Below are 23,541 nucleotides of genomic sequence, written 5' to 3'. Positions count from 1 at the left end.
AAAAAAAGACCAAGGTATCTGGTGGATGTAGAATAAAAGACTCTTGATGGTTTTATTTTAGGGCTTTCTTTTTATGGTCCGTTTTTGAATAGAAGCGATATTTATTTCACTATCTCATGTTTAGTTCCCTCATGACACAAGGAATCATTTCGGGGAAATGTTTCCGGTTTGGGGTCCCAGGACTGGATTGAATACTGCGGATTATGCAATCCGTAGTAACCCCGCAGCCACGAGGAGTTCGCCGGATTCTGGGAAGCGTTTGTTTGGTGTAGTAACCATGGGAAGGATTCCACTCGGTCCTAGAGGGATCCGGGTTCTTAGGGTATTTGAAATACCCGCGGCTGAAATGCTGTAAGAAGGAATTCTATGACGTAGCGTTCTTGAAATTGTTCCGTCAAACTCAATCCAACCTTTCAGTGGCAGTTCGGGATGTGAATTGCTTCGGAACAAAACCGACTCTCCAGTTCCAGCAATAGAAAGATTACGAATCTACCTTATTCTAGGTTGTAGGGTCAGGTCGCTCGGATTTCCACTGCGAAGTACTATGCGTTAGAAACGCATATCTAGGAGATAGGTGTGAGGACGAGGAGTTCCCTCTTCTATATTCGCCTTGCTTAAATTTGTTTAAATAGAAGGGGGCTTTCTGGAAGTACGACGGACGTGCTGTTGTTTTGTTGTTTACCTCAGGTACTGTGCCCGTGAAGAGAGGCGGGTCTAACGAACGCGGCACAAGAGTTGAGTTTTTCTTTCACACACTCGTGTCTACGCAGAATTTTTACAATGACGGCCAGCGATTGCAAAAAAATTAAATCACATTGACTTTATGGGTCTCTGCCTTTGTTCCGAGATAGCTACACCGTGGTATTAACAAGGATATGCGAGGAACAAGCCGGTCTATCCAGAAAGGGCTTTTACTTTTCATTTCGACATCGATACATTTTATTTAACGAAAGTAGGGCTTATGTGTCTTTTTTTCTTTTTTTTCCTTGAAACAGCGGGACAGAAAGTGCCGCAAACTCCCAAAGGGAACTAGTTACTCGGAGATCTGCTGAAAAGGAGCTCGGTCTCTGACGTTTCTCCTTTCTGATTTGCGCAAGCTCCCCGGGGCAGCGGGCGTAGTTTGTCTTCGCTCGGCCACCGTCCCCGCGCCGGGACGGGGTATTTTGTCCGCCTGCCGCCGCCGTCCGAGCTGTTAGTCACCGAGTTCCAGGCCGCGGGAGCGTGGGGTGTGCGGGAGCCGGCTGGCGTTGCCGGCACCATGGAGTCGCCTCTTAGCCCGGGCCTTTCTCACCGAGCGAACGAGGATTGGGGTGAGTGGCGGCCGAGAAGGTGCCAGCGCTGGCCGCGGGGTTCTTCCTCCCTCCTTCCGCCCACTTGGGGAGACAGGTGTGGGCGAACTCTGCCCCGGGAGCCGGGGCTAACTCGTCGCTTCCGTCCGTGGACCTGCCTGGAAGAGTCTAGCAGAACCGGGCGGTTTCTGCCCTGGCACCCGGCAGCGTAAAATGTTGCCTGGTTGGAATTGTTACCGTGTTTCGTCATTTGCGCTGGGAAAGTACCAGGGGGTCAGGATGTGGGAGCGGAAAGGGCGTCGGTGAGAAGCAGAGGGCAGGATGGCTGGGATCACCAGAAAGGCTGGAAGCTGTTTTCTCAGTGTGGGATGTGGGCGGTGATTGCCGTGGAGTGTGTCTGTACGTGTTTGTGTGACAGAAGGGGAATGTATGCAAAGATCTTCGTGTCGCAGCTGCCATTGTTGGTCTAGACTTGATGTCCATCTTGGCAGAGAACCAAAGCACCTGACCTTGGGTCCCTGACTGCCTAGACCTAACGCTTAAAAACGGATGTAATCCTGACTGCCCTTCAGAAACAGCGCCAATTTGTTTTTAAGTTGTTTCGTGTCTCTTTTGTTTGGTTTTGTGATCGGGAAGAGCGGAATGGAAGGCAGTGGGAATGACGGTGGGGAAACTTTGTCATCTAGGTGTTTAGAGGAAACTTGTATTCTTCTCTTCGTTTTGGGACATAGGACTAATGCTGTTCTCCGGCTCCAGCGAGAATTTGGGATTGCGTAGGTCTCTGAGTGGGCTCTGTAGTGAGCCTACGCCTTTCACCTACTTTGGAACTTGGGGGGGAATCCGGGGGGAATCCAGACTGATCTTCATCTTTCCTCCTTGGGCCACCATTCGCGGTAGCAAGAGCGTAATCTCAATTCTATGTATTGATCTGAAGTCCTCATTTGATTTTCCTTTTTAAAAAAAAAATTTTTTTTAATGTTTATTTATTTTTGAGACAGAGAGAGACAGAGCATGAATGGGGGAGGGGCAGAGAGAGGGAGACACAGAATCGGAAGCAGGCTCCAGGCTCCGAGCCGTCAGCCCAGAGCCCGACACGGGGCTGGAACTCACGGACCGCGAGATCCTGACCTGAGCTGAAGTCGGACGCTCAACCGACTGAGCCACCCAGGCGCCCCCTCATTTGATTTTCTAAGGACAGAACTCCTCTTAGATTATGTGCAGTAGGAGCTTTATTTCAGTCCTTGGGTAGATTTCCTAGGAGCTGCTGGAAGAAACTTGAGACTGTCGATTCCAAGTGTGTTTTCCTGAGCCAAATATAGTGGTAATAGGAATAATTACCATTTATCTAGCCCTTCGTTTGCGTCAGGTGTCCTGCTAGGCTCTTAACATGCATTGACTTCTTTAATCCTCCCTACAGCATAAGGAGGAGGTATTATTAACTTACAGATGAAAAAACAGGCTGAGAGAGAGCGCGCGAATGTTCAGTGTTGTAGCAAGTGAGGGGAGCAAGCAGGATCAGGAGGTTTGTTTACCTCCAAAGCCTGTGCTCTTAGTCACTATTCCAGAATGCTTTTCCTAAATTATTTCTACAGATTTGATTCTTCCCAAGATCCACCCCCTCCATCAGTTATTAATAAATCTAGAATGTCAGGTAGTTATGGTTTTTCTCAGCTAGCTAAGTATTATATTTTTATGATATCTCTTAAACTATAACTGTGGGGCACTTCCTCATAGCGTTTTCTCTTTCCAGCCTGCATTGTGGTGATTGATCTGATAAATTGACTCCCAGTCCTAGTGTTCTTTTACAGAGCGTTCAATTCTTTGTAGTCTTGTCGGTTCACTGACTCAACTCAGGTATCCTGCCCTGTCCCTCCCTGAATGTGCGCATTTCCCATTGTTTTCCAGGCTTCTCTTTTCACACTGTTAACCGTCTTCTCTTAGTTGAACACTTCAATTCTGATTCATTAGGGGTTCAGTAAGTGGAGTGGATTTTGCAGGCACCAAAGTGAAACGCTGTTGCCTGCTGGCGTTTTTCAGTAGACTGTGGATTCTTTTTCTGGGAGTTGCCATTTTGAGTATTCAGATACCTCACTGATTTATTTGATTTTTTTTTTTTTTAATATTAGAAGATGGCCAGTTAAATTTTTAAATTCAGCTTATGTGGTTAGAACTTGTGACCCTAACAACTTTGAATAATAAAGTGGTTCGCTCAGAACTGCCTATGGTGGGATGTGCTTTTTCCCTTTAACCTGGGTAATGAAATTTAGAGCAGGGGTTTGCCAACATTTATTTTCTGTAAAGGTCCAGATAGTAAGTATTTTAGTCTTTGTGGTCTTGTGGTCTCTGTTGGAACTACTCAACTCTGCTGTTAATAGTGCAAAAGCAGCCAGGGGCAATGTAAACTAAACGTGTAAATGAGTTATCACTGTGCTTCCATACAACTTTTTATTTCTGGACACGAAATCTGAATTTCACATAATTATTTTTAATGCTTAATAGGCTTTTTGAGGGTACAGTTTTACACTTACAAAATAATTGAGCAGATAGTACACAGAGTTCTATATACACCCCCATCGCCATTTTCCATATTGGCAACATCTTGCGTTAGTGGAGTGAATTTGTTACGATTGATGAGCCAGTATTGATCCAATATTATTAACGAAAGTCCGTGGTTTACATTAAGATTCCCTCTGTGTTGTACATTTTGTGGGTTTTGACAGATGCCTAATGTCACGCACGTACAGTGTCCTACAGAATAGCTTCATGTACCTAAAAAATCCCCCGTACTCCACCTATTCATTTCTTCCTCCCTCCCTCCCGAGCCCCAGGCAACCACTGATCTTTCACCATCTCCCCAGTTTTGCCTTTTCAGAATGTCATATAGTTGGAATCATACAGTCTGTAGCTTCCTGCACTTAGCAACATGCATTTAAGACCTATAATTTTTCATGACTTGGAAGCTCTTTTTTTTTTGTCTTTTAAGCACTAATATTCCACTGTATGGACGTACTACCGTGTGTTAGTCGCTCAGCCCGCCGTAACAAACTACCATAGACGGGGTGGCTTACACAACAGAAATTTATTTACTGACGGTTCTGGAGGCTGGAAGTCTGAGATCAGGTGCCAGTAAGGTCACGTTCCGGTGGGGGCTCTCTTTCTGGCTTGTGGATGGCTGCCTTTTCACTGCATCCTCACAAGGCAGGGGCAAGAGAGGCGAAAGAGAGGGAGAGGGGAGAAGAGAGAAGGGCGAGAGAGAAGGGGGGTGGGGAAGGATCTCTCTCTCTCCCTCTTCCTAGAAGGCCACAGTCCTATCAGATTAGGGCCCTGCTCTTCTCTCTTCTATTGTCATTTAAGCTTGATTACCCCTTAAAGACCACCTTGTCTCTCTCTGGACATAGTCACACTGGGGGGTATGGCTTCAAGATACAAATTTGGGGGGATGCAATTCAGTCCATAGCACAGTTTGCTTATCCATTTACCTACTGAAGGACATCTTGGTCGCTTTCACATATCGGCGGTTATATGTTCACACACAGCTTTTTGTGTGGACAAGTTTTCAAATCATTTGGGTAAATACCAAGAGGCACAATTGCTGGGATCATACGGTAAGAGCACATTTAGTTTTGGAGGAACCTTCCAAAGCGGCTGTACCGGTTTTGCTCTCCCACGAGCAGTGAATGAATGTTCCTGGTCCTCCATAGCATTTGATGTTGCCGGTGTTTTGGATTTTAGCCATTCTAATAGGTGGGTGTGGTATCTCGTTTTAATGTGCAGCTGCCTGATCCCATACGATGTGGCGCATTTCTTCATATGCTTGTCACTTGCATGTCCTCTCCTTCTCTTCTGTCCCTCCCTGTCTGGGCTTTGTGCAGAAACCACCTCTTTGCCACATGTAAGGTGCATGTACCAAGACCAGAAGCTTCTATCTGCTTCTGTGGTTTCTTTTACGTCTTCAGTCTCCTCTGTGAAAGTTGGCTTTCCGGCACTGACCGCAGCCTGACCCTCCCCTTGGTTACAGCTGCTTTCTCTGAAGGCTTGGGGAATGGCTGCCATTTTCATTCTCAAAACCTTTTTGCCATTCGGGCCTCTAAAGGTGGGATAAGCACCTTGGTTTTCACCGCTGCTTTCGGCTAGCTCTCCTTTCATCCTCCCTGAGAAAATCCCGTTTAAATCTCATGTCACAATATGCCGTCCTCTGTCTCTGTCACAGTCAGGCATCTGCTGCTTCCGAGTTTATTCTCCCTCCCTCCCTTGTTGAGAAATTTTAGCTCCTCGCTTACTGTCACTCTTCTCGAATATTCCTTCCTTGGATGATTTCAGAGTCTCAGAGGAGATACTTCAGATACCCTGAGCTCTCATTTCTGGGCCTCCTCTCCACCAGGGATCTTGCCTTCCACCCTGTCTCAGCCATTTACTCCCCCATCATAGGCCGAAACCTTGTCAGCACTGAGAACCGTCTCCATTTCAACACCCCGCGCTCTGACCACCACCCCCTGTCTTACCAGCTCACTCCCCGTGGCCCTCCACCAGTTCCTGCGACCCTGCAGACACGCCATCTTTTCACTGTCCCCCGTTTCCTCTCTGTCGTCACTTCCCCCTTACCCAGGTCAGTTCCATGGGCAGTCGTAACCACTCTGTTGCTCATACCCTCCATACCCTGGTCTGTGTCTTGTTTTGTAGTTCGTTCTCTCTCCCTCTCTCTCTGGTGAACCACAACCTCGGTTAAATCTAACTGGCTTAGTAAGCTGAACCAGGCCTCGAGGCCGTCGGCTGGCTGATCGGATCTGCCTGGTCCTCTCATTCTCCACTTAGATGTTTGTTTTTATGAAGTGTCTTCTCTCTTCGAACCTCTGTCACCCCCTGGCCCTCCCTTGAATCAGAAGAGAACTTCCAGAATCTCCCACTAACTCATCTACCCACCTGCCAGCATACTTGCCTTCTCTTCTCTCGTTGAGAACGAATGGCTTCTCCCGTGTGCTGTAGATCCCTCCTCTTTAGCCAAGAGCCTTGCTCAAGCCTTCTTCCCTCTGTTGCCTTCTTCATTTCCCTCTGTGCTAGATCATCTGTGCTAGTCAATAAACAGAGTTGCTGCTCCCATTTAGAGTAAAGAAAAAACCCCTCCAGACCCTCTTTAGAGGTTACTTCCCCTCTAGCCGCTTCTGCATTTTTCTTTATGTTACGGCAGAATTCTTAAGAAAACAGAACAAAACATGTTCACCGACTCCGGTTTCTCCTCGTCTCTTGCTCTCACCGCAGCCAGGCTCCACCACACCACCAAAGCTGTTCTTACTGATGTCATCCCTGATATCCATTATGTGACGCCTGGTGGCCGTTTGTCAACTCGCTAAACTTACAAGAAGTAAATGAATACCTAAGAGGTCAAAGTCGAGGTCACAGCTACCATAGTTTACTACTGTGAAGGGACATCTAACTGCTGGTCGTGCGGGATTGGTGAAAAGGATGCAGGAATGGGCAGTGGATTTTAGAGATTCCTTAGAGGTGACCAGCACTTTCTTAGGGATACTACAGGGATGTTCTGTAGGTATACGAATGTGTTTATCACCCTACTTGCAACATTTTTTTTTTAAACCACAGAAAAGTTTTTGTTCAAAAACTACAGAAAATTAAAAGATTGCTCTAGTGACGCCTTGTATTTCCCTTATCTAGATTTACCAACTGTGAACATTCTTTATTACCCACACTTCCCTCTTCTTTCATCATCTGAAAGTAGGCTACAGGTAATATGAAACTCATAAACATTTCATCATGTACCTCCTAAGAACAAGGAAGCAGGTATTTTTTTTTTTTTTAAACAGCATGGATTCATACCAATACCCACAGTTCAAAGCCAGTACCACAGGGTTCTTGCTCACCTTCTTACGTTATACACTTGTATTTCTTTTCTTCTGTAAAAATCCGGATTCCCAATAATATCTTGTTTTTAATCTCGCTTTAGCTGTGCTGTTGAGAATGGCCTGAAGGGTGGGGCCAGGGCGGAAGCAGGGAGACCATTTGGAGGCTGTTACAGCAATGCAGGTGAATTGCGGTGGTAGCGTGCAGGTATGGGAGTGGTTGGATTATGGAGATGCACAGATATACTTACGTATATACAAATATACTTGTATATATTTATGAACACATAAGTATACAAATAATATATTACATAAATATACATAAGATAAATATACATAAGATCTACAAATATACTTACGTATACTTCTGAATACACACGTATTTTTTGTTTAGATTTTAGTTTTCAGATAGTTTCAAACTTAAAGAAAAATTGTAAAAACAGTACAAAGAACTTTTGCATGCCCTTCACACAGACTCTGTTAAATTTTACCGTGTTTGCCCCATTTCTTTCCCCAGAGAGAGAGAGAGATGTGTCGACCCATTATCTTTAAAGGCTACAGTGTGTATCCCCTCCTCGCCAAACAAGGATACTCCTGTATTACTACCACGTACTCCTTCCAGTCAGGAAATAAACATTGCCACATTGCCATCCATCTCACAGACGCCATTCAGACTTTGCCATCTGTCTTTTAAAAAAAATTTTTTTTAATGTTTATTTATTTTTGAGAGAGAGAGAGCATGCACAAGTGGGAGAGGGGCAGGGGTGGGGGGGAGACCCAGAATCCGAAGCAGGTGGCAGGCTCTGAACTGTCAGGACAGAGCCCAATGCAGGGCTCGAACCCACGAACCGTGAGATCCTGACCTGAGCCAAAGTCAGATGCTTAACCAACTGAGCCACACAGGCACCCTGCCATCTGTCTTAATGGCCCTTTTTCCTTTCTTGACTGGGATCCTACCTGCGAATACACATCACTTTTACTTGTCAGGTCTCCTTAATGCCCTCCAGTCCATAATGGTTTTTTAGTCTTTTTCTGTCTCTTGTGTCCTTGACAGTCTTAAAGACTACAGGTTTCTATTCTCTAAGAGGACTCTAAACCTGGGTCCGTCCGCCGTTCCTCATCACCAGAATCAGGTCATGCACCCATGGCAGGAATGCCAGGAGAGTGATGCTGTGCTCTTCTCAGTGAATCACATCTGGAGGCCCACCATGTTGACTTGTCCCAAGGTGAAGTTCTCCTTGATCACATGGTCAAGTTGGTGTCTGCCAGGTTTCACCTCTGTAAAGTCACTACTTTCCCTTTTGTATTTGATTGCTGTTTTGGGGGAGCTAATCGGCCGTGACACCAATCTCCTTTTCCTTGTTAAACCTCCACCTGCCAGCCCTAGTCCCTGCCTGTGTCAGCCAAATGGTGATTTTGTCCGCATTTACTAATTGACATTGTAGTGTAAGTAAGGACTGTCTCTAGGTATGTATGCGTGTATATATATGTATTTATTTCATTATGACTCCTCTGTTTGATTCAGCGGGTTAAAATCCGATACTCCCTTTTTATTTTGGTGCTCACGTTTTCCCCAGTTTGACCAGCGGGAGTCCATTCGTATTAGCTCTTTTACTCTTTTGACATACTCCAGTCATTCTCGGAGAGTTTCCTTATTTTCTGGCATAACAGGATCTTCCATTCTTATCTTGCACTTTCCCTGCTTCAGCTTTGGCATCAGCCATTTCTCCAAGGAGCTCTTTAGTGGACTTCCATTTAGTGGAGGATGGCATTGAGCGTCCGAGATCTGAGCACACAGTATGTTCATTGCTACTGCGATATCACTGTTCTGACTTTCAGCCCACATACAGAACTAGGAAATGTGTGTGTGTGTGTGTGTGTGTGTGTGTGTGTGTGTGCGCGCGCGCACACACATGTATAAAAACATCTGCAAGTCTTCTGTGTACATATATGTTTTAGACATGGGTTCATACTAATACTTCCCCTGCCAGTCCAACATCTTAGGGTTCTTTTAGGCTCTTTCCTTTCCATGTTTGTAAATTCTTTCTTAGATAGTGAGAAACCTGGCTCTGGTTATTTTAGGTGTATTTGATCACTTGTTCAGGTGATGAAGGTATTTGTTCAGTGTCGTCGTTCTCTTAAACACTCAGGCTGCCTCTTCCATCTGCCTCTTTGTTCTCCCACCTCCTGCCCCATTTCCTTGGCAGCCCCAGCATGCTGCCACCGACACTGGGCCGCCCCCTCTGTCACACCATCCCATTTCCTTGGACGCCGGTTACGTTGCCACAGATGATGACACATAGAGCCCCATCACGCTCATTGCCCTGCTTCCTCAGAAGCTGATATCTCAGTGTTGGGAAGGGTACAGAAGAAAAGGAAAGGTGGGAGGGGAAGGAAGAATGGGAAGGAAAGGTAGGAAGCCAGATTATGGATATGCAGTTTTAAGACAGAACTGATGGGAGTTGCTGGCGGTTTGAATATGGAGAGTGAAGAAGAGAAGCTCAACAGTGACTCCGAGCAGGGTTTTTGACTTGAGCTCCCAGGAGAATTGAATTGTCGTTGACTGAGATGAGGACAAAGCAATAGGGGATTTGGCGGGGGGTGGTGGTGGTGGTGGTGGTGATCAGGAGCTAAGTCTTGGATGTGCTAAGTTTGAGACCTCCAAGAGGAGATGACCCAAGAGGTGTATTGTGTGTGTGCATGCATCTTGACGTATGGGCTGGACATGTATATTTAGGAATCCTTGGCATGTAGACGCTGTTTAAAGCCATGAACTCAGCTGAGATCACAGAGGAGCAGAATGGATGGAAGAGTTTATGCTAAGCCCCCAGGGACAATTTCACGCTGGGAGATGAGGAGGGACCGGCAAGGTAGGGTCAAGCAGTGAAGTGGAAGGAAAACCAGGTGATTGTGGTGATTTGGAAGCCAAGTGAAGCAGATGTTTCAGTTAATATGAAAGCATCAGCTCTGTCAAATGTTGCTGATAGGTCAAGACGATGACCTTAAACCTGTCGTTGAATTTAGCAATATGGAGATCATCGGTGACGTTAATAACCATTTGTGTGTGGGAGAGGAGCTTGGTTAATGTAGCCTCCAGAAAGAGTGGGAGAAGAGAAAGGAGAGACGGCAGGTAGAGAGGACTCTTTCCAGGGTTTCAAGCGCCGTGTAAGGCACACGGCCACAGTTACCTACTTCGGTGTTTGCGGCTCTGCCGCTGAGTGCGAGGCAGTCCTTTTGTGAGAGTTGTGTGAATAACCTTTCACTATCACTACACACAAAATTTGTTGCTAGGCATTATTTGGGTGTAGGTTGGTGAAACGATTGTGTCATTGGCTGAGTTAATGACAGACGGGCAGTGTTGCTCCTGTACATGTTATAAGTGAAGAAATCCCCGGAGCAGTTTCAGTGGCATGATACTGGGGAGGATAAGTTTGTTTTTGTTTTGAATTTTTTCAGTTTATTTATAATGAGAGAGTGAGAGAGGGAGCATGCAAGCAGAGGAGGGAAAGAGGGAGAAAAGAGAATCCCAAGCTGTCATCACAGAGCCCGATGCGGCGCTCTATCCCATGAACCGTGAGATCATGACCTGAGCTGAAATCAAGAGTTGAACACTTGACTAACTGAGCCACCCAGGCGCCCCCTAGGGGGTATAAAAGCAAACTGCGATTTGGAAAACTGAAGTTCTTGAGATTCCAAAAATGTTAGAGAAAGTGGACACTTTACAGGTTGTGTGGTAATCAGCTGCCTTTGGCCTTGTCAGCGCCTTGACCTTTGTCTATAAGAAGTTGCAACTTCGTTTATTGAAGAATATTTTCTATGTCCGTAAGTTGCTTGGTTTATAATGAAATCTTTTTTTTTTTTTTATTTATTGCAGTTTTTTTAAAAAAGATTTTGTTTTTAAGTAATCTCTACACCCCATATGGGGCTTGAGCTCATGACCCCGAGAGCAAGAGTCACATGCTCCACTGACTGAATCAGACAGGCGCCCCTATGATGAAATCTTACTAGGAAATTAGAATTAGTTAGATTTGCTGAAATAAATTTAACCGTTTAGACAAGTGAGTCCTTGATTGTTTAGGTAGAAAGTTGGTTGCACCCGCCACTTAAGGCTTGGATGACAAATACATAGTACATACGCTGCCGTAGTCCTCTCCTACCGTCGCTGCTGATCAGCCACAGTGCATTTTCATGCTGAGTCCAGCTGTGGCCTCAGAATTCGTGTTAAAAATGTTCCAGAAAGTTACTACCATTTAGTCCATTGTGACCCGACATAAAACTTGTTAATCCCTGGTGTAAGGACTTAGATCGCAAGATAATAATTATGCAGGAACAACACATAAATTAGAAACAGCTTTGAATTGGTTGTCATTCACACGGCTAGAGTTTATCAGTAATAGTAATGGCTGATGAGGACCCCAATAGAGCTGGGTTACAGCGCTTAATTCTTTTCTTGAAACGTGGAATTGACAGTTAATCTCTATTCTTTTGTGCGAAGATTCTGCTCTGTTTGCTGAATTTGGCTATTTCACAGACACTGATGGCCTGCAGTTGGACACGACAAAGGAAACTTACGTAAGTATTCACTAGAGGGGAATGACTGAGTAACGTGATATTTAATCTTTAATCACTGCAAGATGGTTTCGAGATGACAGGTTTAGGCCAGTGATTTAAAGTTTAAATAACTTAGTGTTAAGTATGAAAATCAGCAGCCATTTTTTACTCAGTAAATTCAGGATTGTAGAAATTGCATCGATCTTGGCGCGAGAAGACCTGTGTTCTAAGTTTACTTTGGCCCCAGGGTTGGGTGACTTGGAAAAGTCAGTTAACTGCCTACTTTTTGGCTTCTATAGATACTTTGCTGCATAAGGGAAACGATGATGTTAAAGGGTGTACGTGAGTCGTGGATCCACTCAAGTAGAACTTACTAACTTCCTTTTTAAAAGTTATGTATCCTTAGTGTAGAAAGCTCTCAAACTCAGACATATCCTTATTTTTTGCCTTTGAGTGGTTAGAAGTCTGTGTAAAAGCTATCAGAGCACATTGAATCCTCAAAAGTATTTTTTTTTTGTCTTTTTTGTGTTCATACATAGTACGTTGGCCCATGGAGCTCTTATTTTGTCTTATTCTTTAATGGATGAGGTGCTGTTCACTTGGAAAGTGAACAGAGTGATTTTATATGTATATCAGTGAGGTTGGAGATTTGTTACTTACGTTTTAAGCCCTTATTAACCTGAGTATAAAAATACGTAGTGCTTACTTAGTGAGTTTCTCAGACATTTCTCAAAGAATAATTTAGCAGTTGTTTTAGTATGAATCAGTAGAAGAGAGTAGGATATAGAATTGATTAAAACAATTTTTTTTTGTTTTTTTTTTTGAGAGAGAGAGAGAGAGACAGAGACAGAGTGTGAGTAGGGGAGGGGCAGAGAGAGAGAGGAGACACAGAATCTGAAGCAGGCTCCAGGCTCTGAGCTGTTAGCACAGAGCCGGTGTGGGGCTCGAACTCATGAACCGTGAGCTCGTGACCTGAGCTCATGCTTAAGTCAGACGCTTAACTGACTGAGCCACCCAGGTGCCCCCAGGATAGATTTTTAAAAATCAGTATGTGAACTTTTTTTTAAGCTATTTATTTTGAGAGAGAGAGAGCATGAGTCAGGGAGGGGCAGAAAGAAGGGGAGAGAGAATTCCAATGTGCCCTCAGTACATGAAATTTTAATGGCTTTGCTTACTTTGTGAGGTGTTTTAGAATGTGGTCTCTTGGTGGTGCCTTGGTGGCTCAGTTGGTTAAGCATCTGACTTCAGCTCAGGTCATGATCTCACAGCTCGTGAGTTCAGGCCTCATATTGGGCTTTCTGCTGTCAGCACAGAGCCTGCTTCAGATCTTTCTCTCTCTCTTGAAGATAAATAAACATTAAAAAAAAAATAGAATTTGGTCTCTTGATTACATTGGCTTTATTTGTTTTTAAAAATTTATTTATTTTTGAGACAGAGCAAGAGGGGGATGGGCAGGGGGAGAGAGAGAGAGAGAGAGAGAGAGGGAGAAAGAATCCCAAGCAGGCTTCATGCTGTCAGTGCAGACCCCGACGTGGGGCTTGAACTCACGAACTGTGAGATCATCACCTGAGCCTAAATCAAGAGTTGGTCACCCAACTGACTGAGCCACCCAGGAGCCCCTAAATTGGCTTTAAATATTGGGCGGTTGCCAAAGCAACTGATATTCTTTTACAGCCTCTCCAGCTAAAACCATCAAGAAACACTGTAGTAAATTTGAAAGGTTCAGGGATATATGGTTCTCATTTTATACCATTTCTTACCTTCCACAAGGCATTCAGTCTTTCAGTTCCTTGGTATTTCTAGTCTAAAATGAAGGGGTTGGATTAGATGGTTTCTGAGGGCCCTTTCTACCTTTAAAATTGTGTCATTTTTCTTTCACGCATTAGTAGATTTTTCCATGAGAAGTCATTGAAAAGCCAGAATAGAGAGGTATAAATATGTTTCACTTTACATAAAATAGGCCTGTTAAGTTTCCAACCAGATAGAATTCTTAGGCCGTGAAAAGTATTTGACTTTTTTGGCTGAAGACTGAGAGAAGCATCTCCGAAGTAGGTCACGTCCACTATTATATGTTTAAAAACTATTATATGTTTAAAAACTACTATAGCACTCAGGTAGGCTTTGTTGTTTAATTTACTTACGCCAACAAAGTTTAAGGATGTTTTTGGTTGCTGAAAGTATGAGGTTGCTTAGTTTCATGATGTGTAGATTCAAATAAGAGAAAAAAGCAAAGGAGGTTGATTTAAAAAATGATTGTTTCATGACTTAAGTAGTTTTTTCTTTCTTTTCACATGAACTTCCATACATTCTTTTTATATAACTTGCACCAATATTCACTTAGTTAAGGGCAATGTGATAAAACTGTTTTCCTTCTCTCTTTTTTAAAAAACAACTTGTTTTTTTTAACGTTTACTCATTTTTGAGAGAGAGAGAGAGAGACAACGTGAGCGGGGTGGGGCAGAGAGAGGGAGACACAGAATCCAAAGCAGGCTCCAGGCCCTGAGCTGTCAGCACAGAGCCCAACGTGGGGCTCGAACCCACGAACCGGGAGATCGTGACCTGAGCCAAAGTCACATGCTCAACCAACTGAGCCAGCCAGGCACCCCACCTTCTCTCCTTTTGTTCTCAATAAAAATAAACCACAAAATAGACGTTGTGAAATACTATGATTTTAGAAATTATTACCAAATGGTTGTTAATAATTAAGAGATTAATCTTTAATTTTTGCCTGAGGCTTACTTTCTTTACTGTTGCTGTTTTATTATCTGTCACATTAAGTTAATATTAACTGCCTTGAACTTTGTAGTACCATTTATATATTGCTTACTTCTGTTTTTGTCTCCATAACCCTAGACACTTAAGATAATAGTACTGTCTTGATCTCAAACACCTGTGAGGGCTCTGAAATCATGTGACAGTTCTTTATTTATGTATAATAGTATAAGATGGCTATTCAGATGACCCAGAATGTGCTTATATTTAAGTAAGAAACATTGTCATCTAAATGAAAAAAAAAAAACCTTAAGAGTCCCTCTAAGAAGTGTATTGACTTCTATTTTGAGAAACCTAGTTTTATCTTCTAGGATTAAAAAAAAAATTAGAAATTTTATTTTAGAAGTTTGAAAAGGTACTGTACAGTAGAAAAAAGATAATTGTCCATTTTTCTGTGGATCGCTTCTTGCTTACATAACCATTTTAATATTTGATATAATTGAAGATTCAGCTGAAGTCTCGTTATGAAGTTGGGTAGTAGCAGTTATATTATTTATGGCCAGTTGTGTCTGAGGTTTGATTTCTAGATCTTTTTATTCTTCTAATATCCTTTTGCTGATATCCTTTTCCTGAAACCTACAGGAAAATAATTTTGATACTCTTGATTTTGACTTGGATTTGATGCCTTGGGAGACAGGCATTTTGGACATCAACAACCAGTTCTGTACAGGTAATGGTGTATTTCACTGGTAAATATTTTAAACAGATCCATTTTATTTTGTAGTTTGGTAACAGTCAATACTAGGTGGGGTTACTGGGCTACTTTGATGGGTCAAAAATTCCAGGGACTATATATTCTACTTTTGATGTGGCAGGGCACATACAAGTTTCTTGCCAGAATGGATAGAAAGAATTTCATGTTATGTTTTAGTCGCATAATGAATTGAGAATTCATACCCAAAATCTTGATTTTGAATTATATACAATATCTCTGGAAGAGGTTAGCCTGTCTGAGAACCAGACAGAATTTAGGGAATCAAAGAGAAGAAGCTTGGGGTATCTGATACACATGCTTCTGTGGAAGGGGCACACCCCTGGCTGATGCTAGTATCTTTAAGGAACCCTGATAAAGTATGTTTGGGATGTGCTCAGAGAGGCTGGGACCTGGAGGAAACTGCCACTTCTGGGATGGAGCGGATGGGAGGAGGAAGAAACCCCCTTCTCCCCTCTCTTCACTTTAGCGTCCCTCTAGTGTCTCCCACTGATGGGGCCTAAAAGGGAGCCAGCTGGGACATGTCTTAATAGTGTGCGTCGCAGACTATAAATAGGAGGTAGACTTAGCACGGAGAGATAGTGAGTCAGTCAGTCACCCGCACATCCTCCCATCCAAATTGCAGTCCTCCCCACCCCTGCATGTCCCAGTCCCTCATTTTATATATTCCTGTGTCTTGCTCAATACCTGTCTTCCCTCAAAGAATACGGGCTACCCAAGGCCGGTGTTCTGGTTACTATTGTCAGGTAGCAAACTACTCTAGAACTTTGTGGCTTAAAACAACAACCGTTTTATTATGCTCCCAGGATCAGTGAGTCAGGACAGGGTACGCCAAGGGTGGCTTTTTTTCTGCCGTGTGATGTCCAGACCGCAACTGGGAAGGTTGAAAGGCTGGAGTAGCTTGAAAGTTGGGGGCTAGAATTAGCTTAATATCTCTTCACTCACATATCTCTTGCCTGGCCCGAATGGCTTGATGACCAGGAGTGTCAGAGCACCTGCACCTGGTCTTTCTGTGCGGCTGAGCTTGCTCTCAGCTTGGTGGTCTCACGTAGTCAGCCTTCAGAGGCTCCGATCTAAGTGTTCAGCACACAGAGTAGAAGCTGCGTTTGCCTGATGTCTCCCAGCCTTGGAATCCGTGGAGCATGACTTCTATACTCTGTTCATGGAAGGAGTCCTAAGATCCCCTTGCTTCAAACGGAGGGAAACAGATGCTGCTTCTCACTGGGGAAGGGCAAGATCACATTACAGATTAGGAGGGATGGTAGAGGTTTTGCAGCTAACTCTGGACAGTGCAGTCTGTTGCAGGGATGTGCCCTCTCTCATTCCCACCCTGTCGCAGACTTGACACCCAGGAACGTGACCTCGGCTGTAGTTGCTTGAAAGATACGAACGGTATGTGCGATTTAATCGTACTGCCAAGAGTGTTTTCCAAAATACTTGTTGCCGATTTCCTGTACTTTGAAAAGTGATTTTGGGACGAACCTGTAATGTTTTGCATATGGTATAATATTCCAAAGGTCCGACAAGTCTGTATGGTAGAAGGATGTCTCCTTCAGCTGCCGTTCCTCAGCCGGCACGTTCTCCCCAGAGACGACCACAGTTACCGATGTGTTCATGTTTATCCTTCCAGAGAACTAGTGCACCTGAGGGAAGATACATACATATGCACGTATATAATTTATTATACAAATGGTAGCCTACTCCATTCACTGTTTTCCGCATCTGGAATTTACATTCGATGATGTGTTTTGGTGGCCTTAGCTTCAGTGTGATTGGATTTTAAGAGTAGATTTTACCTTCTTTCCTCCTAATTGTATTCTGAGTTTGTATGATGCAGCGGGAAAATTTTTACTCCATGTTTTTCCATTAAAGGCATTAAGGCAGAGCCTCAGCCACTTTCTCCAGCCTCTTCGAGTTGTTCAGTCTCCTCTCCTCAGTCCGTGGACTCTTGTTCTTCAACCCAGCACGTTCCTGTAAGTAGCCAGTTTTTTACTGTGATTTAAAAAAAATTTTTTTTTGAAGTTCTTTAAAACTTATTTGTGAGAGACAGAGACAGAGTGCAAGTGGGGGAGGGGCAGAGAGAGGGAGACACAGAATCCGAAGCAGGTTCCAGGCTCCGAGCTCTCAGCACAGAGCCTGATGCGGAGCTCGAACTCACACGCCGTGAGATCATGACCTAAGGTGAAGTCAGACGCTTAACCGACTGAGCCACCCAGGCGCCCCCTTTTGTGGTGATTTCACAGTGATTTTGATTATAATGCTGTCTGGAAATCATGCATGTGGAAGAGGCAGTTAACATTTATTAAATGCTACTGTGAATCTTATTATCTCCTTTAATCCTGAGGGAATGGAGTCTCGAGGAAGGGCCTTGGGAGGGCAATAAATTCTTTGCCTCTTTGGTTTTGCCCTCCTTCCCCTATGTTCTTGCTTTCATGATTTCATTTTCTTTGCACTTTACCAGTATCCGATATTTATTTTTTGTTTATTGGCTTACTGTCTTTTCTCCCTGGTGCCCTCTCTCCTGCCTGTTAGAATATACATTCTTTGAGGACAGGGAAGGCTCTAAGATGGTCTGTTTTTGTAATGCTTTGGTCATAGAACCTAGAACGGATTTTTTTTTTTATTTTTTTTAATGTTTTATTTTTGAGAGAGAAAGATAGAGAAAGAGCGAGCAATCAAGCAGGTGAGGGGCAGAGAGAGGGAGACACAGAATCCGAAGCAGGCTCCAGGCTCTGAGCTGCACAGAGCCCGACGTGGGGCTCGAACTCAAAAACCGTGAGATCGTGACCTGAGCCGAAGTCCGACACTCAGCTGACTGAGCCTCCCAGGTGCCCCATAGTTTCTGTTTTTTTGTTTTTTTGTTTTTTTTGATGTTAAGAAAGTATCCCTCTAATTCTTGTGTTTTAGGACTTTTATGAGGAATACTTGCTGAATGTTATGAAATAACCTTTTAAGCATCTAAGGCCATGAAGATAATCGTATCCTCTTGTGTTGTTAGCTTGTACTCTTTGGTTTCTACCAGATACACTCTGAAAAACTGTAAGGTTCATAGAGACCAGTGTGTGGCTGGGGCTGAGTAGTTGTTGAGGATCAGTGAGCGACAGAGCTCTCATTCTCACCGGCATGACTGGGAATGATCATTTCTCCCCTATTTTCTCCAGGTCATCTTAACTTCTTTTCTTCTGATCGAAAAAAAAAAACCAAAAAGATTTTTTAAAAAAACTTGCCTTTGGTTACCATTTGCATTTTTTTCATTGAAGTGGCTGTTCCTGTCCTTGTCTATCTTGGGCAGATATGTGCCCCAGTATGTATCTTTTAACTTTATGGTCTATTTTTTTTATTAGTTATTTATTTAAAAAAATTTTTTTTTAGTGTTTATTTATTTTTGAGACCGAGGGAGACAGAGTGCGAGTGGGGGAGGGGCAGAGAGAGAGGGAGACACAGAATCTGAAACAGGCTCCAGGCTCCGAGCTGTCAGCACAGAGCCCGATGTGGGGCTCGAACCCACAAACTGTGAGATCATGACCCGAGCCGAAGTCAGGCACTCAACTGACTGAGCCACCCAGGTGCCCCTGGTCTATTTTTTATTATAAAATATTTTAATTACTGTTTGTTCAAATTTCTTTCTTCTTCCTTTATGGCTTCTGGGTGTTTTTTTTTTTTATTGTTGTTTTAAATTAAGGGAGCCTACATTATGCTTAGAGTAAACAAATATTCTCTTAATTAAAAAAAATATTTTTTTAAGTTTATTTATTTATTTTTGAAAGAGAGAGAGAGGGAATATCCCAAGTAGACTCCACACAACCAGTGTAGAGCCCAGTGCGGAGCTCGAACCCACGAACCATGAAATCATGACCCAAGCCGAAATCAAGTCAGGTGCTCAACCTGCTGAGCCACCCAGGCGCCCCTCTTAATTTTCCTTTTAATAATCTTACAGAGTATTTTGAAGATGGTATGATGTATTTATGTATGTCTATTCTATTATTATATGTAACATCTTTTTCTCTCAAAATAGAAATGCTACTTTTATCCTATGTTAAATTTCCGTATGCCAACAAAATGAGACAGATCCGCTAAATGTTAAGACTTGGAAAATGTTATCTTTGTACATCTCTGTATTACCAATTCATCCATTAAATAAAATAGCCCTGTTCCTTTTAGTGTTTGTCTTTCTTTCAAAACATTTGGGACAAAGACAGCATTAATAAATAAAGAATAAAAATTAGTAAGAACTATTTGTTTTGAGTTTCTTGTAAGACTGAATAGGAGACTGGGGGAAAAGGATATTGGCATTTTCACCATAGACTTATCATATACTAAATGTTTGTATAGCTAGGAACCAAATAAATACCAAGCTTGTGGGAGGAAACGTAGAAGCAGATCAGTGATTCCCATCTTTAATATGAGAGGATAACATAGAATACTCTGCAGTTTGGGTTATTTTTCCCTAGTATTGATGGATAATGCTTATTTATCCAGTCTCTTAGTACTTAGTATACAAAGTTTCAAATATATTACACCTTCGCCTTGAAGTTGTCGTGAAGGATTTATCTGCTTATGTATGGATCTTCCCCCTCTAGGCAATTTTCTGCTCAAGGACTGTATGCTTCTGCATGAATCTGTTTGTGTTTCATGTTGCTACAGGAGGAGTTGGATTTGTCTTCTGCTTCCCAGATGTCTCCCCTTTCCTTGTACGGTGAAAGCTCTCATAGTCCCTCCTCGGCAGAGCCACTGAAAGAAGATAAGCCCATCATTGGCCCTAGGAGCAGAGTTGGTATGACTCCATGTCCTAACTTGGACTGAGCTTAGGTTCCGTTTTTAAAAAGAAAACGTTGGATTAAGTTCATGTTTATTAAGCTGGGTTTTTGGTTTTAAAAGAGTGGACCTGTTTTGTTTGTTATGGTTAGTTAATGTGGAGAGGAAAGGCAGGGAATCCTCTTCTTTGGTGGTTTTGTCTTTCTAGGTGAAAAATGCTTTAAAGTAGAAGTAGGCCTCATCGTTTTCAAGAGAGAATGCCAAGATTCAGTTGAAGATCTTGATTGTGAAGGCCATTTAGTTGTGACATTTATTACCTCTTAATCTTTAGGCTTTATTCACTGATTTTAGCTATTCTCCTTTACCAGTTCATATATCCCCTTCCCAAAGCTGCAGCTTGGTCAGAAAGGAAGATCTCACTAGTTATAATTTTTTTTTTTTAATGTTTATTTATTTCTGAGATAGAGACAGAGCATGAGTGGGGGGAGGGGCAGAGAGAGAGAGAGAGAGAGAGAGAGAGAGAGAGAGAGAGAAAGAAAGAATCTGAAGCAGGCTCCAGGCTCCAAGCTGTCAGCACAGACCCCGACGCGGGGCTCAAACTCACAAACTCTGAGATCATGACCCGAGCCGAAGTTGGTCGCTCCACCAACTGAGCCGCCCAGGCGCCCCTCTCACTATTTATAAAATAAATAAGTCATGGAGATGTCGTGTATAGCATGGTGACTGTAGTTAATAATACTGTGTTGCATATTAGAAAGTTGCTAAGAGATTACATCTTAAAAATTATCCTAAAAATTGTAACTGTGCTAACGTGGTAATTTGACTTACTGTGATGATCATTACATGATACAAATACCGAATCATGTCGTACACCTGAAATTAATATAAGGTTATATATCAATTGTACCTGAAAAGAAAAGGGGAAGACCTCAGATTAAGGACCTTTCTTGAGTCCAGTAAGATCTAGAGTGGCTATGCTTAAACTCCAGTTGAGGATATTTACTAAGAAGTCAAGATAATGTGTAGAAAAAGGTGTGTAATGGAAGCTGTGTTCTGGGAATTGCTTTCAGATTGATTTGTGATTTGTTTGGATTTTCTCCAGCAAATGGAATGACTCCAAAGAAAAAAATTCAGATGACTTCAAAACCTTCAATTCAGCCCAAGCCTTTAATACTTCCAGCAGCACCCAAGACTCAGACAAACTCCAGCGTTCCAGCAAAAACCATCATAATTCAGACACTGCCAACACTGATGCCATTGGCAAAACAGCAACCAATTATCAGCATACATCCTGCACCCGCTAAAGGTACCTGAGTAGAATTTGAGGCTGCGTGTGTTTAAGTGATGGGCACTAAGGTTGCGTCATGTCATTTGTTTTATCTTGGGTTATAATTTCTGAGCACACGCTGAGTGCCAGGAATTGTCCTTGGTTTTGAGGATTCGCAGAGATGACTAATACGTCGTTCCTATCCTAACAAGAGAGATCGCTCTCCAGATGAGTTATGTTTGATACGTCTTTTTTCTTACAGTTTTAGTTAGGAAAACAACTGTCAGGCTTGTGATTTTGTATAGCCACTTGTAATGAAGAAGAAAATCTGGGAAACTTCCTTGGTATCATTTCATCTTGAGGTTTTTGTGTCTATGAACTCTTGTTTTTTGTTTTAAACTTTTTTTTAACGTTTATTTATTTTTGAGAGAGAGGGACAGGAAAAGAAAGTGCACACGAGCAGGGGAGGGACAGAGAGAAAGAGGGACAGAGGATCCAGATCAGGCTCTGCGCTGGCAGCAGAGAGCCCGATGTGGGACTTGAACTCACAAACCATGAGATCATGAAGTCAGATGCTTAACCAACTGAGCCACCCAGGCGCCCCTGAACTCTTGTTTTTAAGAACAGGTCAGCATGTAAAATAACATTACAGGTCTAATAGGTGAGTTTTGGCAAAAGGATCAGGCTCTTAGTCTCTGCAGAGGCAACATGGTTTGGTAAACATGATCGTGAGTAGGGGCATTAGAAAGGAATCTGGGGGCACCTGGGTGGCTCAGTCGGTTGGGTGTCCGACTTCGGCTCAGGTCGTGGTCTCACGGTTTGTGAGTTTGAGCCCCGCATCGGGCTCGGTGCTGACAGCTCGGAGCCTGGAGCCTGGAGCCTGCTTTGGATTCTGTGTCTTCTCCTCTCTCTGCCCCTCCCCCACTTGTCCTCTGTCTCTGTCTATCAAAAATAAATAAATGTAAAAAAATAAAATAAAATTAAAAAAGACAAGAATCTGAATGCTTGTCTTCATGTAGTTAAGAATGTGTGTGTTTCTATATTTTATCCACCAGATGGCCTCACATACTTGATTCTGCAGGAATTACATCTAGCATTGCAAGAAGTTGAGAGAAGTTCATGTTTGAGGATTTGGTAACTGTGCAGATATAGGAATCATTTGCACATGGAGATGTCTTAGGCAGATTGCCTATCACTCTCTTCATATTGCTATGTGCACACAAGAGTAAAGGAAAACTTGTTTAATGTTCTTTCCCTGAATTTACGACTAGGTCTTAATGGGGCATGGGTTATAAACAAACCACCATTGTTACACTTGTCTTTATGGCGCTGTTCCCAGCTCTGGGTTGTTCATTCACTTCTTTGGAGCAAGAAGAGCAAGTTTTAATGAGAGCAAAGGTCATAAATTTGATTTCTAGTTGATTTGTTAGTTTTGTTCTATTCCAAGGTCGTGAACAATAGGACATTGACAAAGAGAACCAGGTGGGAGACTGGACAAGCCAGTGAAAAATCCATCAATCTCTACCAACTCCCCCCCCCCCCCCCCCCCCCCCCCCGACAAACCTGAGATACCTGTGCTTTCAGTGCAGGGTCAGAACTGCTGCCTTTATCGTGCGAAAAATAGTGGTCCTACAGAATGGGTATGCTTGTGGTCTGTGAATGGATGTAAAGTGTTCATGAACTCCTTGAAATAAGATGTAAGATTTATTGTATATGTGGATTTTTCAAGGAGTAGTCTCCAAAACTTTTATCGGGATTTCAGAAGGGTCTGTATCTTCCCAAAGGCTAAGAATTTAAACTTGTGAAGAACCTCGTTATAGTTCCCGCAATGTATTAAAACACAAGTATACAAAGCAACACTTGACGTTGTTATGACAAGTGTGTAAAGCAAAGGGTATTGCTAAGAATTTGCTCTTTGCAGATCATGCTTGAGTGATAGAAGACAAACTTCTTTTCTGAGCAGGTTATCAGGTTCAGAAACCTGAATCACACATTATTCAGAATGTCAGTGCCTTCCCATTATCTGAAGATAGTACTTAGTTTGGGGAGCAGGTGCTAATATAAGGTGCTTGTCTGGTTTTGTACAATCTAGAGAGTTGGTATTATGAAAACATACAGCTTTAAGTATGTCTTCCATTTATTTGAAACAGGTAGAGGGGAAATACAGGAAAGGCATTTTACAGGTAATCAACAGAAGTATCAGCAGTAAATATTTTACTATTAAAAGAGAAGTAATTCTTACAGGATTAAGTTCAAATTCTCTCACTTGGAAGTCAGGCGCACCATGGTTTGGCTCTAGTTTCGTTTTCTAACTTTACATTATAATCACTCCTTTTTATAAAC

The 23,541-nt window shown here is 42.9% G+C and overlaps 1 protein-coding gene across 5 annotated transcripts in view; it reads left to right on the top strand.

Annotated features, from left to right (window-relative positions):
* Positions 1-415: 415 nt before the first annotated feature.
* Positions 416-23,541, top strand: part of ATF6 (activating transcription factor 6) — a 201,820-nt gene continuing 178,694 nt past the window's right edge. For 2 of the 5 annotated variants that reach the window (XM_042975597.1, XM_042975599.1), the window contains exons 1-6: positions 1,073-1,310; positions 11,637-11,713; positions 15,047-15,134; positions 17,049-17,149; positions 19,821-19,950; positions 21,034-21,237. In XM_042975597.1, the coding sequence (XP_042831531.1) occupies positions 1,259-1,310; positions 11,637-11,713; positions 15,047-15,134; positions 17,049-17,149; positions 19,821-19,950; positions 21,034-21,237 (652 nt within the window). In that variant the 5' untranslated portion in view covers positions 1,073-1,258. Of the gene's footprint in view, positions 688-1,072; positions 1,311-11,636; positions 11,714-15,046; positions 15,135-17,048; positions 17,150-19,820; positions 19,951-21,033; positions 21,238-23,541 lie in introns of those variants that run through there. The other 3 variants (XM_042975598.1, XM_042975596.1, XM_007093048.2) reach the window with 3 other exon arrangements.

The sequence above is a fragment of the Panthera tigris genome, chromosome F3 (genome assembly GCF_018350195.1).
Source record: "Panthera tigris isolate Pti1 chromosome F3, P.tigris_Pti1_mat1.1, whole genome shotgun sequence".
Classification (NCBI taxonomy): Eukaryota; Metazoa; Chordata; class Mammalia; order Carnivora; family Felidae; genus Panthera; species Panthera tigris.
This window is presented reverse-complemented; position numbering and strand designations above follow the sequence as displayed.